General features: G+C 41.5%; 1 protein-coding gene across 1 annotated transcript in view; it reads right to left on the reverse strand.

The window, feature by feature from the left end:
• Positions 1-10: 10 nt before the first annotated feature.
• The window catches only part of psmd1 (proteasome 26S subunit, non-ATPase 1), a 37,351-nt gene continuing 18,094 nt past the window's right edge, over positions 11-19,267 (reverse strand). Inside the window, exons 17-25 of the mRNA XM_056413931.1 lie at positions 16,491-16,605; positions 14,112-14,228; positions 13,129-13,231; positions 9,724-9,893; positions 6,696-6,788; positions 6,332-6,424; positions 3,679-3,918; positions 1,457-1,622; positions 11-212 (exon numbers count right to left, since the gene is read on the reverse strand). Coding sequence (XP_056269906.1) covers positions 1,476-1,622; positions 3,679-3,918; positions 6,332-6,424; positions 6,696-6,788; positions 9,724-9,893; positions 13,129-13,231; positions 14,112-14,228; positions 16,491-16,605 — 1,078 coding nt within the window. The 3' untranslated portion in view covers positions 11-212; positions 1,457-1,475. The remainder of the gene's footprint in view (positions 213-1,456; positions 1,623-3,678; positions 3,919-6,331; positions 6,425-6,695; positions 6,789-9,723; positions 9,894-13,128; positions 13,232-14,111; positions 14,229-16,490; positions 16,606-19,267) is intronic.

Consider the following 19,267-nt stretch of genomic DNA (forward strand, 5'->3'; position numbering starts at 1 on the left):
CTCCCCTGCCTCCAATATATATCACTTTTTTTTTTTATTGTACGGACAGAAAATTATACAATTTGAGGATGTAAAACATTCCCTGTCTGGCAAATAAGGATACAGAACAGGAAAGAAACGTGTAAAAGAGGAAGCAGGTAGGTTGGGTGAATAGATGGATGACAGAGGGCAGCCGCTGGACCAACATGCCGAGAGCTCTCTTCTTCAGATGCCTGAGGAAAGGAAAAGCACGCAGGTTAGATTTTCAAAATATTCATAACAAAATATAATCCCACATTGGCCAAATCCAGATTATTGTACGAGAGTTAAGAATAATGTCTATCGAAAACAAATTCCAGCATGCAGCAGACACCGACTGACCACCTGAACTCATAGCATGAAAGGCCCAGGTGGACATAACCACATTAATGACGTCCACACCAGGGTCCTGCAACTCAACGGCATCCATGTCTTGTTTGTGATTCTTAATGTCAGGAAGTACGACTCCGACGTGTGGAGATGCTGCTGGAAGAACGTCTATATGTAACCTTATCACAGCATTCAAAGGTGCACACAGTTCATGACGGACAGCACCGGCTCTGACCCGGACGCCACAACAATCCTCTCTGCACTTCAGTTGTGTTTGCGTTGTTGGGGAGCGAGTGTGCGACACATCCGTCTCTGCACACGCACACGGGTGCAACTGAACAAGAGAATCTCTTGAACAACAAATCAGGTCGATTCGGTGAGAACAGCTGAGTGGAGCTGTGGGACCTCAAAGACCCTCAACGAACACACAAACTGAGCTGCTCAAAGGGACTGAACACATTCCTTGACTAGGCATCAAACGTGTGACCTTCTAGAACAACTCGGTCACTGACCGCTCCACCGCGTCTCCACCTTCAAGTCAGCCTGACGATGATCTCGGCTGCGTTTACTCCGTCACCGCACATGAACCTCATTAAGAGACGGCTTGGTCCGCATCCAGGCCCTAATTTGGTCACTGACACCTCCTCGGTCTCATCCCCCGGGAGGCGAGCCGCGGCGCTCCAACACAAACAAGCAGCCGGGAGTCGTTAGGCCGCTCGCTTCCCTGGCGAATACAGAGTGACGGTCTGCCCTCTGGGCGGGTGGAGATGGCAGCGGCGTTTACATTCCTCAGGCAGTGACGAGGGAAACTGGGCTTGGCTTGGAAACCGCAGCCCGGACCTGCGTTATCACAGAACAGAACCTCCAATTGAAAACAAATGGTTGTGACAGCTCTGTGGCCGCGTGTCGAGAGGCGGAGACACCAGCGACAGAGCGCCACATCAACCGGAACGGGGCTTTCACTCTGGATGCAGTGATTTAGTACTTCAAAACAACGGGACTTTTAAAAAGACGCCGCAGAGCCTCCGGAAACCCGACCCGGGAGTCTGAGCAGACGCTTCAGGTGAGCCGACGACGTGAATGAATAACGGGGTTCAGGAATGCATACCTTTGCTGCGGGGGCACTTCTACTCGTCAACGTACTCGAAGGGCTCCGGTGCCTCCGGTTCCTGCTCTTCCTCCTCAATTTTGGGACCGTGAGCCGAGACGGGCTCCACCAGCTCCTCCTCCTCCTCACTGGTGTCTCTCATAATGATGATGCCGCCTGTGTGGAGCTGGCGACAGACAAGAGAAATCAGCAAAACGCATTCCGCAAATGTGCCGAGTGCCATCGCTGGCTGATACACTAAAAGGGTATTCATGTTTAAAGTGCCCTGCTCAAAGTGCACTGTATTTATTTACATCTCACTCCTCGCTGTTGATGAGGAACTTGATGCTTACGCAAGAGCTGGAAAGAAACCGAGCTCAGCATTTACACAGAGCTCCGGTTTGGTTCGACTGCGATGACCAATCAGGAGGCCACGGCTTTACTGAACAGGTAACGGGAGGAATGAGTCACAACCAGAACAGTCCCCTCTCCCAGTACTCTGGGCCTGCTGGAATAACGTTAATTTAACCAAATAACTTCCCTATCATATCACTGTATAATGGGCTTCTAGTGGTGCATGCAAAATTACAACTAAAAGTAGCCAGAGAAGATGAAAAATATGTAAAGTTAAACTAGGGTTACAGAGTTATTATTCACATCCACAATATCTCAGTTTGACATTGTGGTACAACCATAAATCAAGTGAGCAAGTGTGGACAAAGAACACCTTCAAAGGGGAAAACATGGATTTGGGGTTAATTCAAAAGCCAAGATAAAATATACGTGTACCGTGAAGATTTGTTTTTTGACTTTGGGACCGATTGAGTGGAGGTAATCCTTTTGTGGATTCATTCAGTTCCGAATCAAAGAATGGAAACTTCACATTAATGTATGTTGAGCCACATAAAAGGGCTTCAATAAACCTCCAGACACTCACAAGATTAGTCTATAAAACCTCTTCACTTCCTAAACTCAACATTGAACGTAAAAACAAACCTTTAAAGGGAAAGCATCGCTACAAAACTTTAGACAAAGACACCTTGTTGGCACTTGATGCAAGACGGCGTACAAAGAAATACTCGGAGCTCAGCTTGCGGCACACAAAACCAAACAGTACTTCCTCTAAACAGAACCCGAGGAGTTCTCATTGGACGACCGCACCGCATTAAACTGTCAACATTTACAGCAGGACCACCGTCGTGTGGTTTGTAGACCGAAGAGAAGACGTTTCTGGACTTGGATGTGCTCGACGGGCCAAAGAGCTGGTTCATTATCAAAAAGGGAAAAAATCCTCACTCATATATTGTTAAATATAATTAAATTGTAAAATGTATGTGTTAACAATTCTTAGACGCATTGGTTTAACGACACCTTATTTGGGAAGAGTCATTATCACAGTAAACGTTCGAGCACTGGAGTTGTGTGGTGATGTTGTTATCGTTACATAGTTAGTTATTCTTTTAGGAAGCGTTTGCCCTTTGACAGTAGAGATGAAGACAACAAAATGGAGCCAGACATTCATAATGGTAAGAGACGTATGGTGCTTCACACACAACCCGCCTGGTGGGCTTTGAACCAACTTTAATTGTATTTGTTGTCACTTGTACCGCCTAAACCAGCCATTCCCAAAGTGTGGGCCGCGGCCCACTGGTGGGCCGTGAAGGTACTGCAGGTGGGCCGCGAGAGGTCATTTACAATAAATAAATAAAATGTTATGTTTTGATCAGAGTTGTGATCAGCGCCGCCGCTCCCATAACATGCACTACGCGCTGCGCGTAGGGCACCGAGTCCTGAGGGGGCGCACAAAATAGGCAAAAAAAATAAATCCTCAGTTATAATAATTATAATGCCGATATTATTTCAGTCTATAAATATTAGGCATGTATATCACAAAACAGGCAGAACAAGAGATATATTTAATCGCTCAGCACCCCCCGTTAACACTTCTCGGGTCGCATCGCCCTGCCGTGATGCGCGCCGACACATCCGCGCGCACAGGTGAGCACACTCTCACTAGCCCCCCCCCCGTCAACAACGCTTGCCGTGGGGGCCGCAGAAGATTTTCAGATTTCAAATTGGGCCGCGGCATTCTTGAGTTTGGGAACCGCTGGCCTACACAATTCAATCTGAGACAATTGAAATAGTGGATTCCGATTGTCCTTCGTAAAACTCTTAAGACTTTTTGCTAACGCCATGAATAATTTTAGCAGCGAACAGACAGACAGACAGAGGTGTGTTGTTACCGGTTTAAAGGGCTGGTAGCGGCAAGTCTCCGGCATGTTGAGGACTTTGAGCTGAGCCGGCATCACCCTGGCCGGGTTCTCCAAGAGCTGGAAGTTTGGCTCTGCCTCTTTCTTCTTTTCTTTCTCCTTCTCTTTCTCCTTCTCTTTTTCCTTCTCTTTTTCCTTCTCTTTTTCCTTCTCTTTTTCCTTCTCCTTCTCTTTCTCCTTCTCCTCCTTTTCCTTCTCCCCCTCCTGGACCTCCTGTGAGAGAGAAGCAGCATGTTCGGCATCAGGACTACTGTGATTATTTTTCTTAATGTCCTAGTAATTAGTGTGCGTTTCTTTTTCCTTTTTCCATCTGTGTCATTTTCATTCTTAATGAATTTGCGGTTGGGAGTTATTCTGTTTCACACATTTATTTGTTACCTCTCCCTGGTATGCATATTAGTAAAAAAATAAAATGAAAAAAAACATGAATGCAATTCAGATATTTCATCGAAGAAAATTGCTGATCTACAATTGTGATATTTTTAAACCCACCGCATCTGAATCTACACTACCATTCAAAAGTTTGGGGTCATCCAGACAATTTCGTGTCTTCCATGAAAACTCACTTTTATTTATCAAATGAATTGAAAATTGAATAGAAAATATCGTCAAGACATTGACAAGGTTAGAAATAATGATTAATATTTGAAGTATTAATTTTGTTCTTCAAACTTCAAGCTCAAAGGAAGGCCAGTTGTATAGCTTTTATCACCAGCATAACTGTTTTCAGCTGTGCTAACATAATTGCACAAGGGTTTTCTAATCAGACATTAGTCTTCTAAGGCGATTAGCAAACACAATGTACCATTAGAACACTGGAGTGATCGTTGATGGAAATGGGCCTCTATACACCTATGGAGATATTTCATTAGAAACCAGACGTTTCCACCTAGAATAGTCATTTACCACATTAACAATGTATAGTGTGTTTGATTAATGTTATCTTTATTGAAAAAACAGTGCTTTTCTTTGAAAAATAAAGACATTTCTAAGTGACCCCAAACTTTTGAACGGTAGTGTATTTGTGATAAATACATTTGACATTATGTGACAGTTCAAAGGAATTATGAGGATTACATTATGTTTTTCCTTCTTTCTGTTGTGATTCAGTCCTGCTCTGGCGCCCTTGATGGCCAGTGGTTTGTAAAGATATCAGATATTAAAGACACTGAAGGACAGAAGGGGCCGAGGGAGCTGTTAATGCATCATCTCCTGCAGATGTTCTGAAACATCGAGGCCGTCTTTTCTTCTTCGGCTCGGTTTCTAAGGGAGGCGTCAGGTGTGAACTGGAGTTTCAACAGGCCGGTTTGGGCTGTTATTACAACCGCCAGCAGTCAATTTCTTGAATAGTCTTACACTCAACCTTGCAACTAGTAAATGCTATATACACACTCATTTTGATTTAACCATTTCCAAATGAAATCACAGTATTTTAGGCCAGCAACAATTCTACATATATTGATGACTCAATAATAGATTGTAAAATACACCAGATTACACTGGAAAAGTGTCCATCAATTTCCAGTTTACGATATCTTCAAACGGTTGGTTTTGTCTCACCAACAGTTTACAATCAGAAAGGCATCAAATGTATTTGATTCCAAGTCAAGGAAATCAGCAAATTATCATTTCAGTTGCTGGCAACAGCATCATTTAAATTTAATCAACCAATTGTTATAGCCCTTCAGTTTTATAATATTGTACATAACTTATTTAGCCATTTTATGTTGGTGTCAATCAGAACATATTTTTGTGTTTGGGTCAAACCCAAAGTCTATTAAACGGTGCTTAAAGTGAACACTTGAAGTGAATTCCGAACCGTCTGACCCCAGTGTGAGTGGATACTCCCCTTCAAAAACCTGGGATGTTTGGAGGCTGGACATTTCCAGGCTCGTCCGTCAGCACCGGAGCTGAGATGTAGCGTGTCAGAGCGGATCAAACGGGCTGCTTGCGCCCAGAGAAAATCCCATTGAAAGTTATACTGGCTGACAGAATCTGTCCGTGTGTTGCGTGTACGTGGCGTCGAAGGGCAAACGAGACTGCACGACAGGCTGCATGAACGGCCTCAGATACACCAGTAAGAACCGGATATTATATATATATAGGATTTTATCTGCATTCCAGCAGGTATTCAATGAAGTGGTTCATTTCACTAAATCAGGCAGCAGAATGTAACGCTTAAATTAAAAACTTTACTAAGGACACACGCTGCTTTGCCATGTGGTCTACATGAGAATGTTCGGTTGTAATAAATAATCCCGGTGCAATGCACGGCAGAGCACGAAACTGAATATTAAATGGTCTCTTGCCCGACCTTCAAAGCAATCAGAGTCCATCAATGGAATAAATCCATGAAAGGTTTACTTCAAATACATGGCAAGGGCTTAAATTGTCAAAGTGTTTTGATTTAGGTAGACCGCCTTTAAAACGTGTAGATCTTTCTGTGATAGTAAATACAACTTTACTCCTTCATTCTATATAAATTAACATTAAATCAATCACACTGCAGTGTTTCTGTGAGACCCGACTAATTAAAACAAAATTGAAGGAGTGAAAACAAACAGGGAAATAAATTAAGATCTTTAGGAATGAAGGGAGAGAGTTTTCCAAGGGCTGTGCTACTCACCACCTCCATCTTCTCCTCCTCCTTTTCTTTCTTTTCCTTCTCTTTCTCCTTCTTCTTGGCTTTGGCAGTGATGGAGAGAACAGCGGTGGATACCTGCCATGCACAGGGAGAGCAGAGATATTTCCACAATGAAAGACAATACCATAGACACTCTGAACCTCTACAAACACGGCGTAAAATGTACAAAACTAGCCAACCACTAAATAAACTTTCATTACATTTGTTAAAAGCATCTACGAAAGAAAATGATGAGTGAGAGTTCACAATTAATCACAAATCAATACAAAGTTAGGTTGGCTTGTCTCAACTTATCATTTAAGAAAAAAGAAAACAAGCTGATCGGTCGTGGCGATGAAGTTCTCACCTTCTCCTTCTCTTTCTCTTTGGGAACCTCCAGAGCTGGCGGGTAGGCGAAGGTGGAGGGCTTACAGTTAGAACGATACTGCACCTTGGGCATCTAAACAGGAGAGAAGAAGCAAAGACGTTGAGCAGCTTAAACGTGACGAACCATGACCGACGGTCAGATCCACTCTACAGCAAGATGTCATCACCATGATCGACGGTGCTGTTTAAAAAACATCTATTGTCACCACTGGAATCAGCACAGAGCTGAAGGACGTCCTCGGTTTCCAGCCAACATTTATAATAATAAACATTTTATTTATAAGGCGCCTTTCAAGGCACTTGTCCTACAGCATTATTTTTAGTGAAAAAGCATAGGTGTAAGAAACAGTGAGGCGCATTGTGTAATCTCCTTGTATTAAATGCGACGTTCAAATAAAGTTTGATTTGATGTAATTTGATGATTACAGCATGAAACACCAATGTATCTCTGGATATGCACCGGGAACTAGAGCAACAGGTTTTACAGATTAAGAGATCTTTTCAGTTACATGATGACTGAAGATAAGATAAAATGCCACATCAAAACCTTCTCTAAAGTTTGGCTTCATGTCATCTCAAATGTCAAATTTCAACACAAACTTGAGGATTTTAGAGTCTTAGTTAGGTTTTGAAGTTAAATGTACACTACCGTTCAAAAGTTTGGCATCACTTAGAAATGTCCTTATTTTTCAAAGAAAAGCATTGTTTTTTTCAACGTAAGATAACATTAAATCAATCAGAAATACACTCTATACATTGTTAATGTGGTAAATTAATATTCAAGGTGGAAGTGTCTGGTTTCTAATGAAATATCTCCATCGGTGTATAGAGGCCCATTTCCATCAACTATCACTCCAGTGTTCTAATGGTACATTGTGTTTGCTAATCGCCTTAGAAGACTAATGGATGGTTAGAAAACCCTTGAAAACCCTTGTGCAATTATGTTAGCACAGCTGAAAACAGTTTTGCTGATGAGAGAAGCTATAAAACTGGCCTTCCTTTGAGCTAGCTGATCATCTGGAGCATCACATTTGTGGGTTCGATAACTCTCAAAATGGCCAGAAAAAAAGAAGTTTCCTGTGAAACTCGCCAGTCTATTCTTGTTCTTAGAAATGAAGGCTATTCCATGCGAGAAATTGCAAAGAAACTTAAAATTTCCTACAGCGGTGTGTACTACTCCCTTCAGACAACAAACGGGCTCAAACCAGAGCAGAAAGAGAAGTGGGAGGCCCCGGTGCACAACTCAGCAAGAAGACAAGTACATTAGAGTCTCTAGTTTGAGAAATAGACGCCTCACAGGTCCTCAACTGGCAGCTTCTTTAAATGGTACCCGCAAAACGCCAGTGTCAACGTCGACAGTGAAGAGGCGACTCCGGGATGCTGGCCTTCTAGGCAGAGTGGCAAAGAAAAAGCCATATCTGAGACTGGCCAATAAAAAGAAAAGATTGGTATGGGCAAAAGAACACAGGCATTGGACAGAGGAAGATTGGAAAAAGGTGTTATGGACAGATGAATCCAAGTTTGAGGTGTTTGGATCACACAGAAGAATATTTGTGAGACGCAGAACAGGTGAAAAGATGCTGGAAGAGTGCCTGACACCATCTGTCAAGCATGGTGGAGGTAATGTGATGGTCTGTAATGGAGTGGCCAGCACAGTCACCAGATCTCAACCCCATTGAGCTGTTGTGGGAGCAGCTTGACCGTATGGTCCGCAAGAAGTGCCCATCAAGCCAATCCAACTTGTGGCAGGTGCTTCAGGAAGCGTGGGGTGACATTTCAACAGATTACGTCAACAAATTAACAGCTAGAATGCCAAAGGTCTGCGATGCTGTAATTGCTGCAAAAGGAGCATTCTTTGACGAACGCAAAGTTTGAAGAAAAAAATTAATACTTCAAATACAAATCATTATTTCTAACCTTGTCAATGTCTTGACTATATTTTCTATACATTTTGCAACTCATTTGATAAATAAAAGTGTGAGTTTTCATGGAAAACACGAAATTGTCTGGGTGATCCCAAACTTTTGAACGGTAGTGTACATGTATCTGGTCATTTAACTTCTTGCAGGCGTAATGTTATGTAAAAAGGAAAAAATGGCCCGTCAACTTAATAGAGACAAATATAAAAGAAGTTATCCAGACAGAGCAGCACCAGTTGCCTTCTGTTTAGTGTGAGCCTTCAAATTATGAAACTAAATGATTAAATGGTCCCCAAGATCTACCAGAGTACACACAATGTGACCAGAGGAGACTTCTTATTTGTTATCACCTAATAATTCAGCTGTTTCACTGCAGTATGGAGGCCGAATGAGAAGCAGAGAAGTGATTGATCATGTATTCTCATTGAGACTAAAAAGAACAACTTGTAAATGAAGAGGATGTTCCATGTCCAGTGGTGAAAGGTGAAGCCTGTGAAATGTGAAGCCTGTGAAGACTCGCGCTGTGGAGTTAAACAGGTGCTGACGAGCCTTGGCAGGGTGCAGCACAAAGTCTGTTAAAGCCGGCTGTCCCCACATCCCCTCTGCTCTCTATCCTTGGTATTTGGGTCTTAATACCAAGTACATTCTCCAGGGCCTCGTGAAGCTCGGGCTTCACAATACAATTAAGTGCATCATAATCTCTGGTGTTTGACATTTGATGGGCAATATCTCTTAATTTACACCCGACTCAACAGCACCCGTTGTCAGGTGCTGTTGATCCCGATGTCAGTGATCCCTTGGTATCAGTGTGCAGGAACAGGAACAGAAGGGTCTGGGTAGGCTGCGGGGGCCAGTAGTTACCAAGGGAAGAAGCTAAACACATTCAGACCAAAGGCTGTCCAGGGACAGGTGGCATCATGAGCTGTACATATTTGTGATTTATGATATTGGGCTATAACAATAAAATGCAATGACAAATGATTCAAACTATTAACAATGAATTGTGCATGTTAAGTAATTTGTTTTAGACCCATGTCGAAAAAATAAGTCGCCTTCAACGATTTCCTTTACATATAGCCACTTAAGTACCTTCAGGTCCTTGTTGAGTCCGATTATAGCAGTTGGTGTGAATGCCAATGACAGGAAGTGGGAGAGGGGGAACCAAAACCAGAACTGGGTGAAAACCAGCAAGCCGACCAATGACGGCATGTGAGTGTGACCCGTCCTGGACTGCAGAGAGATGGTCATATTACGTCCACCTGCACACAGAGAAGGAGGGAGAGGGTTTCAGGTACAGACCTACATGACATTGGTCACTCACTAGATGTCACACTCGTTCAAATCAAATGTTAAACAAATTAACTAGAATATGACAATAATAATATGCTTCCTAATTATAGCACAATATTAAAATGTCACTTCAACTGTTTGTCACTTTTCCATATACTATACTTGTGGTAATTGTTATCCGCCATATCTCTTTGATAAAACATACTTGCTGTTGCATTATTTACAGACTGCTGGTGATATGATTTAGATAAAATATACATGCTGTTCAGTAGACGACAATTTAACTACAAGTAGAGCATTTTGTTTAGTCACAAGAGAGCTGCGGGTGAACTCCTGCCATGAGAATCCTCGATTAGCACCAGTAGCCCTTGACATAACACTGCCAGTTTATACATCAGCATGAGCAAATACAAAAAACTAAATTAAAAAAGAAGTTAGAGGCAAACTACTCTTTGAACAATAAAAACAAAAACGTCATCTGCTTCATTCTGATCACTCATTGTGAAACAAACCCATGTCATCATAACATGGAGAGGGAGGTTAATGGGGGCACAGAACAGGATGGTCACCACCCTGAAAAAGTCTTTTAAAAAAATAAAATGTGTCTGATCTGTTGATTCCACCGCAAAGATTAATATAACAGGGACAAACTGGCGAGCCATTTAAACCCAAGGCTGCATTGTCTCGTGCATCCTGTATAAAAGGAAAAAAAACACCTTCATGGTGAAAGTGTTTGCTCGACGAATTAGAAACGTTGATATATATCAGTTTGTTTGTAGAGCAGATCAAAAGGATGGTGGTGAATAGGGGTCAAGGATGCTCCTTGGAGCAGTGCCAAAGAGTAACAAACCTCCCTTGGCCTTTCTGAGACAAACAGTAAGGAGGGATTGCAGAAAGGAAGACAAAGGGAGGGGGAGGAAGAGACACCAGGATAAAGCTGTCATTTCTTTCGGGAATAAAATAAATACTTTCCTTTAAAAGGAGGGTAGGTTACAAGGGGAGTAGCCCCTAAGGAAGTAGCCCGTACAACAAAAAATTGGATGTTTCCAGACAATACAAGTTAAATCATATGCCGTCTTTTCTCTTTGTGCTCTTGGGCCTCATCTTGACCTCTGAACCAGTGTTGAACCCATCCCAGTCCCACAGTTTGAACGTTGGCCTGAATGAGTCACGAGGTCTGCTTGCTTCGCCACAACTCGGTGCTTAAGAGTCTCTTAAAAACTTGAGAGGTTGAGAGCACTTGACTAGCAGCAGCACCTCCCCCCCACTGTTTTTGCCAACTCTAAGTTTTGTGTGCCAATTTTCATTCCAAGGAGTTTGTGAGGGAGGCACGGGGATAAGAGTGATAACTCACGAGGTGTAACAGGACAATATCAACAATCAACCTGTCCGTAGTGTCGCAAATAAAAACAAAAAACAAATCCAGTAAAACAGAAAACAGAGTTTTTCTCTCTCATTCATGTAACGAAATATGCTCCGTATTAAGCTAATTAAAGGGCTGTAAATGGGGGAAGAACATGCAGTGGTGAGAAAACGAGCGAGAGACATTTCCTGGCTAATGAGCACCAGTGATCATGAAACTGACCTCCAATTGCTTCCGCCCGTCAAATTAAATACAATTACCTGTGAATCTCAAAATCCCCGAACCCATGTCGAAGAACCAGACTACTTAAACATTCACAACACACACAGGCTTGAGCGTGTCTGACACTCAAACAGGAGGAGGAGTGTTTCTTGCATGAATTAGTTTAAACTGTAAGCGTCACAATGAATTGTACTGAAAACACGGGTTAAGCCTGGATAAGCACTGAGAATCAGAGTTGGCATAAAAAGCTGAGGGGTAATGCATCTGCAAAAATGAAAAATGAACCCAGTGGTCAGGGTTTTTCTGGATGGTCTCACGCATGGTCATCTTGGCCTGTCTGCTGAGTGTATTAGGATTATTGTGCCCGATTTGATACATGATTAAGTCTTAAGTCTGTCATCAAGATGGCTAACAACCATCAAATCATGCTCTAGGAGGGGTGGAGTTAATCAAGAGGCAATTATATATGGCTGATGAAAAACATTCACGAGATGCATCCACTTATCCTTTCAAGTAACGGTGCAAATACTTGATAGACTTCACTTTGTGTAAATTGCAACACTAGATGGTGTATTTAGACAGCAGTGTGTAAACAGAGCTGGTTTCTTTCTGGCTTGGCACACAGGGTTTTATGTTAGTGCTAGAAAATGGATTTCTGCATTGAGGGTTTGTGTATACACGTGAATATGGGGGTGCTGTGTGTAGTTCTCCATGCGGTGATGTGCAGCTCTCTAAGACCACACACGCACGCACAGATGCACAAACATGGCATGCTTGTGTCGACAAACACTCGCACACATACATACAAACAGAGACCATCAGACAAACAGTAATCACAAGTGGGAGACCAACAGGCCACAAGGCTGAGAGCTGAGGGAGGACCGCCAGGTGCTAACGCACCTAGGCGTGATCGGTTCCAGAGACGTAGTGCCGGGTGGTCAACCCAAGATGGTTAAGGAACTCAAATTACAACATTCACACCAAAGCACATTAAAACAAGTGAACTGCTCGAACTGTACAGTGGAATTAAGTATTTGGGTCTTTGGTATCCCCCTGAGGGTAGAGGGCAAACAAGGCAGGTGGGACCACATACTGGTTTAAATATTGCCCAGACTATACTGCTACTAGCGAGATAAAGCTGGTGTCTTTCCTTTTCACTTGGCTTTTCACTTAAGCTGGGGCTTTTCACAAAAATACTTCTTAATAATCACCGGGAACTATTTGAGCATTATTCGAAGATTGCCAGAACATTTTCATTCAAATCCATTTCTATGAATGAAGGGCTTATTATGAACAACTTGTCAGAAATAGAGATGCACCAGTTCAACCTTTTCAGTCCCAATAGAGAAGACCCATCCAATGTCAGTATGTTCACAATTACGGGGGCGCGCCACACACCCGCCGATGGAAAGGAGTGGAACTGAACTCGCCACACACATTTTACCAGCACCTGGTAGTAACATTACCATCAGATCCTGTCCGTGCCGACAAGATGATACATAAAGTATTTTACTTATTTATAATTTAATGATTATTCGAAATTCCTGACGCATCCCTAACCACCACCAGCTATAGTTAGACAAAAAACTAAATACTTGAGCATATGTTTTGAGACTCACCTGCATCGAGGATTCCCTGGGCCAAGATGGCTCCAAACTTGGCCATAACGTCATCATGCTTGTCGTTGATCACCTTTGAATAGAGCTGCCTGAACTGGTTCACCTAAAATAGTGTGGAGGGAGACGCGCATGTTAATGCACATCACAGAACTGATGGTGCGACACCAATGACTAAATATCAACAGGTAATTTTCTTTGAATTTGAAATTACAGCTAAATAATAGATTTAAATGTATTATATTCTTTAGTGTAATATTTTGACTTTAATTCAAACAAATTCAAGTCTGTGCATCCTTGTTAGATGTTCTACAAATTAAGAGGAAGACACATTTGCTTTACAGTCTGTGGCAGCCACATTCAAACTTGCACTCTCAGCACAATATGCTTAACAAAGTCACATCAGCACTGCCATGCCCATGAGGATGGTGTAAAACATGTGGGAGTCCCGGTACTAACAGCACATCTTGATAACCATAGTAGAACTTTGTGCAAACACTGTGCTGCATAGTTAGCAGCCAATTTACCACCCTAAAACTAGAGGCCCAAGCCCTCTGTCTACAACTGTGAAGCAAAGCAAGTTCAACATTACAAAGAATGGGACTTTGAAATAAACTGTTCAAAAAAACTGCCTCTTGTACAATCCTGCATACTGCCTTGAGCTTTAAGGACTGTTGCTGTGCAGATGAGTCTTTAAAAAGGTGTCTGGCAAATCTTAACCGTCTATGACAAAGTACGAGGTGATCCAAGGGTGAGTGCGTGCAGTTATACCAGAACTACTCACTCTGCAGTCTTCCATGATACAGACACCCAATTCTGCTTTTGTTCAAGTCTTCCTCTTTTCTTTCTCCTCACAATTTAAAACAGTAGGGACCATTCCAGACCAAAGCTATTGCTGCGTAAAGGTCACCTAGACCTATGAAAATGGCCTCTTGACCAAAACTTTGATCCTGGCCGGCGATGAAACGCAAACGTTTGGATCTTACCTTGGGACAGGTGACTTCAGACTGCTGGATCATGATGAGGGCAGAGGCGATGAGGGCTCCCTGTCTCACAAAATTGACTGGGTCATTAGTCATTGGCTCAAGCAGATTGATAGCCTCCTGTGGAGAGAAAAGGCATAGCAGAAAGGTTTGAAATATGGGATAAAATTAAGTTGATTATTTATAATTCAGAATCAACCTTTTTTTTTCAGGCAATTATTCTATTCAATTATAATGCAGTCAAAAAAAAAAAAAACTTGAGCACAAATTGAGACAGTAGATGAACTAAATAGGAAACGGAGCATGTTTCATCAAGGATTTCTGCTATAAAGCAGGTGACTAAGCTAAAAATGCAAAATATAAGTAACTATGATGGACAGGCTATGAACTTTAAGCACGCCTTTGCAAGGCTACTTGTTTAGTATAACCCAAAAAATATATTATAATGAACTCATAATTGTGCCAAAGTGACATTATACTTTAAAACACATTAAATATTGAGCCATTTCCAACAGAGCTGATCAGTTTAATGGGAAAAATGTTGTTATGTTGAATACAGGAAAATGGATCATCAAGAGGCAATCAGACCACACAATAAGATTAGTGTCATCCATATCTGGTTGCCAAGGATAGATGAATCACGACAGGGTCCACCTTTTTCAGTTTCCTCCCATGATAATGGTGAATGTAAAAATGAGGGAGGAACCCCTCTTTCCTTCTTTTATTTCTGAACTCTCCTCCGTCCTCAGCTGAGCAGTAATCACTAAGCCAAACCACCAGACTCAGAGGGAGATGTCAGCTCCGCAGAGAAAAGAGAAACAAACTAGGATGATGACAGTGGAGGTAAAATAAACCATGTTTTATCTGAGCTCTTGGCTCAGATGGCTGAGACAACTGTACACCAGGATGATAAATTGGAGCGTAAAGCCAACACCAGTCGACCACATCCTGCTCCTGATATGTTGTTGAGGGGTTTAATTGAGACTATTTACTATCGGGCCCAATCAACAGAGCAGGACGACACATAACGTGGTTGCATAAGTCCTTAGTCCACATAAAGTAGTCAGGCTCTTGCCTCAGTGTGATTCAATTCAGACCTGCTAAGAACGAGCTCGAAGCTTGTGTAAATAAATGGAACAATGCCGAACACACAATCATGACAATATTCCCATTTACATACATATTAATATATTATATGACAGTATACTGAAATGGGAGTTAGTTTTTGGTGAACAATGCTTCCACCAAATTCCCTAAACAAGTTTAACATTTAAGATTTTTATTAGGCATAAAATTAGCTAAAACAAAAATACAGAAAAAGGTCAAACGGGATTCCTATGCAGTTTTTTTCTTTCACCTTTTTTTCTTCCATATATAAAGTAAAAAAAGTTAAAACATCCAAAGCCTATGGTATATAAATGCTAAAACAGGAATGGGCTCCCTCTTAATAGGTAACCCACTTATTTTGCCGCAACATCATTATTCTCACTAAGGACCTAACGCTAGAGGTCTTATTCTGAAAAAAACAAGCAGCAGCTTTGGAGCTGATCATCTCTAGCATGTCTCAGCCTGATCTGGTCCAAAACATTCACTTTAGTGCTTCAAGGATTAGGATGTGCACCGAGCCATGACGCCGCTTCAGCTATGCCACCTGAGACTGAACAGCCCACATAGTTGGACAACTTTAGAACTGGCAACACCCCAACTTCTGTCTTTTTCACTCTCCTTTTCTGACTCCAATGAACCCAAATGCGATGAGAGGTTACAACCTTGTGACTGTGAGCCAATTGGGACCATCTTATCAGGGAATCTACCAAGACCATTCCACAATTCATGAGCTCCTCAGTGCTGATATTCCATGAAAAAAGTCTAAGAAAAGTGGCTACAGAAAGTGAGTCTGTACTCTCAAATGAGCCATCAAGTGGCTGCTTTAAGGGAAACCCTTTGTGCAGCATGGATAGTCTTTGCATCAGTGCTACGCCAAGGCACAAAGAAAGCACATATGATAAATGAGGGGGAGAAAACTTCCAACCGGAGTGAGCCCTTGTGCAGACATCTTGTTATATGAGAACTCCTTATTTACATTTGAACCCATTTGTGTGGTACGGTTTGCTAAATATGATACACCCTTATATAGTATCAGTAATGAGAGTTGGAGCATGAGACTTTCATTCTCACAGTCACCAGCTTTTATTGCTTTTCCCCACTTTTTATATCATTGTTACTTCAAACATATTTGCATGTTTCACATTAAAAGTCCACAAACTGTTCAGACAGCAATCATCCTCTACCTCCTGGTAAGCTTTTCAGTTTAAACAACGTGTTGAGTTAACAGCGGTTCACCACTAAGAGAAACATAAAAATGAAGGGGGAGGTACTCACTTTGTTTCCTGTCCCAGCACAGCAGATACCCAAGGCCATGGCAGCCCCACAACGCACATGTGGGTTGTAGCTCTCTGACAGAAGAGACACCACACTGGGACACTGCTCAGGGGTCCTTAAGAGAGACAGAGAAATTAAGAGTCAAGACGAGGCAATTTAAGTTAAACACTAAACAACAGAGTTAAGAAAAAGGGCAGGAACAATCATTTGTTCTTGTCTAATTTAAGTTTGTCATGCTGAGGGAAATGTCACCAACAAGTACTGGTTTTACAATCAATTTCTGAAAGCATTGTTAGTCTGTGGCACATGTGTGCAGGAAGCTTTTTACAAACTATGCCAGTGTTTTCCATTAATAACGTAGACGGTGGTGGTCTGCTATAGGTATATTTGGTCTCAGCTGGTAAAGGTGATTTTAACTAGTTTAAATACACCTAATAAAAAGGCTAGACACTTCTTTATAATAAATAGTTTATTCGTTGATATATATTTTGCTTTAAGAATAATAATCTGAAAAGTAGGCTAACTATTAACTAAAACTGTCAAATACATGTAATGAATTCCAAGTATAATAATTTCCCCAGATGTAGTGGACTAGAAGTATAAAGTTACATAAAATGGAAATACTCAAGTACCTAAAAATTGCACTTAAGTCCGGTACTTGTGTAACCTAAATGTGCATGAACCCAAACTCCCTGAAGGGTCCGATGTCCACCCACTAGTCTTGCAAGATCTTGTTGGAAAAGCTGTATGCCCACAAGAATCGCAGACTAAAAGCTTCACTTAAGTGATGGATGAGGTGATTTGTTCCATATGATGTCAGGCCCTTTGAGGTCTTTGAGCAAAAGAGCCACATAAACCATAACAATTGTAGAAATCTCGAAAAGACAGGGACTGCTTGTTTTGGCCATCTATCAAAAGGCTGGTATTTGCACCAACATGGTGCCATGTGTACAACATGGCACCAAGTGCCAAGGACTAAATACCATTAAGATAAAAATGTTTATGCCACAGGTGCATTTGCCCTGGATCTATAGACTCCCTGTTATTAGACAAAGTGTAGAGAGGAACAGTCAAACAGTGTGGTTATGAAATGTGGGGCTTTGCTTTATAGCTAGAAAGACTCTGCAAGTCCTTATTAATGTTCTGCCATTGGTGCAGTTTGGGAACAGGGAGAATAATCACTGAGCTAAACCATACTTAAGAATTACGTAATTGAAAATCATGTGGCTCTAAATTAATTACTTCCACTTTTTGTATATTGTAAACTGTTTATTTGTGGCTGGTTCAAATGTGAAAATCATTTGTCTCCATAAATAGATTTTCTCCAAATGTTCATTTAAAAGAAAAGAAAAGCGTATTTAAGATTACAGGGGTATAGTCGAAAAAACAAATGCACTAAAACGGCATATAGATGCAAGTAAATAGACAGCAAAAGACATAACGTACTAATAACCACATGACAAAAGCATTGAGAGTCAGTTGGTCGCCAAGAACATAGACTTGCTAAAGGATGAGGCATTCTACGCTAGAATGTTATGACAATTTGCTTGTGAATGGAGGTGTTGATAACACAAACGCTGCCTGGGCCCGACAGATGCACCGATTGTCAATATTATTCAGTGTTTTTGAATTTCACAGAAAGGTGTGAATGAATCAGGGCCCTATTTCTTGTACCTGGCTAATGTAGTTCGTTGGATAATTTTCAGGATAAGGTTACATAAATCAGGCTTTTCGGTTCCATGAAGCACATTTGGCAAAATCACCATAGCAACACATCCATACACAGATTTGCACAGACATATTCAAACTCGTAGTTCTATACTATATAGTCATCTCCACATACATGTATATACACATAAAGTACATGATACATAAGCACATACAGTACATATATCCTCAAAAGTATCTATTAATTTGGATAAATTAGATGCTCATAGGGCTTGTTTTAACTACTTATTCTGAAAGAGTTGAGGTAATTATTTTAGATCTCATTGGATGATGCATTCCAGCAGGCATATTTAAAGAAATATAAATCGGATTGATTGGGGTGTTGAGGCACATAAATTAGCCAATACATTTTCACACCAAAAACTTTGTAAGTAGATTCCATGCAAAGTCAATGCACAGCTGCGAATAAAGAACATTTTTGTCCAGTTATTCAGACATAGTCCTTGAAAGTCACCGAGCTGTGTGAGCCTAGGGGTGATGTTATTAACCCAAACACGATGTTTGTGGGATTTCCAAAACAAGTATAAAGCAGAATTTGTGGTTATTTCTTCCATGGTGAAAATTATAACCATTTCAACAGCGTAAAGACACAGAGATAAGACACGCCCTCTCACCAGCTCGAGTGAAGTGAATGAATTAACTACAAAGAGTCTGGAGAGTAAAATCACGCGAGTAAATCGTTGCGAATATTGGTGTGAACCCAGCATTAGACATTTAACTTGTCTGTGATATGTTGCCATGCTTCTCGTCTAGCCCTCGCAGCGTTGGCGGTGTTAGATTTTGCCATGATTATAATCTGGAATTCCTCATATGCGTTTATGATCATCTCCTGCTTGTCAGCGGAGAAAAACAAATGTGATTGACGCTTCCCCCTTTTGAAGGATGACGGGCACGCGCAACCATCCCGATTACTGAAGTCTGGTTTGAACTAACGAGATTGATCAGCCTTTGAGAAACAGAGCCTGGTTTTAATCATCAGGTTAATTTAATCTAGCTAAATACGACATTTGGTCGATTTAGATGAACCACCTACAAGGTATAGGGCCCAG

Source organism: Pseudoliparis swirei, chromosome 5, assembly GCF_029220125.1.
Source record: "Pseudoliparis swirei isolate HS2019 ecotype Mariana Trench chromosome 5, NWPU_hadal_v1, whole genome shotgun sequence".
In the NCBI taxonomy this organism is placed as follows: Eukaryota; Metazoa; Chordata; class Actinopteri; order Perciformes; family Liparidae; genus Pseudoliparis; species Pseudoliparis swirei.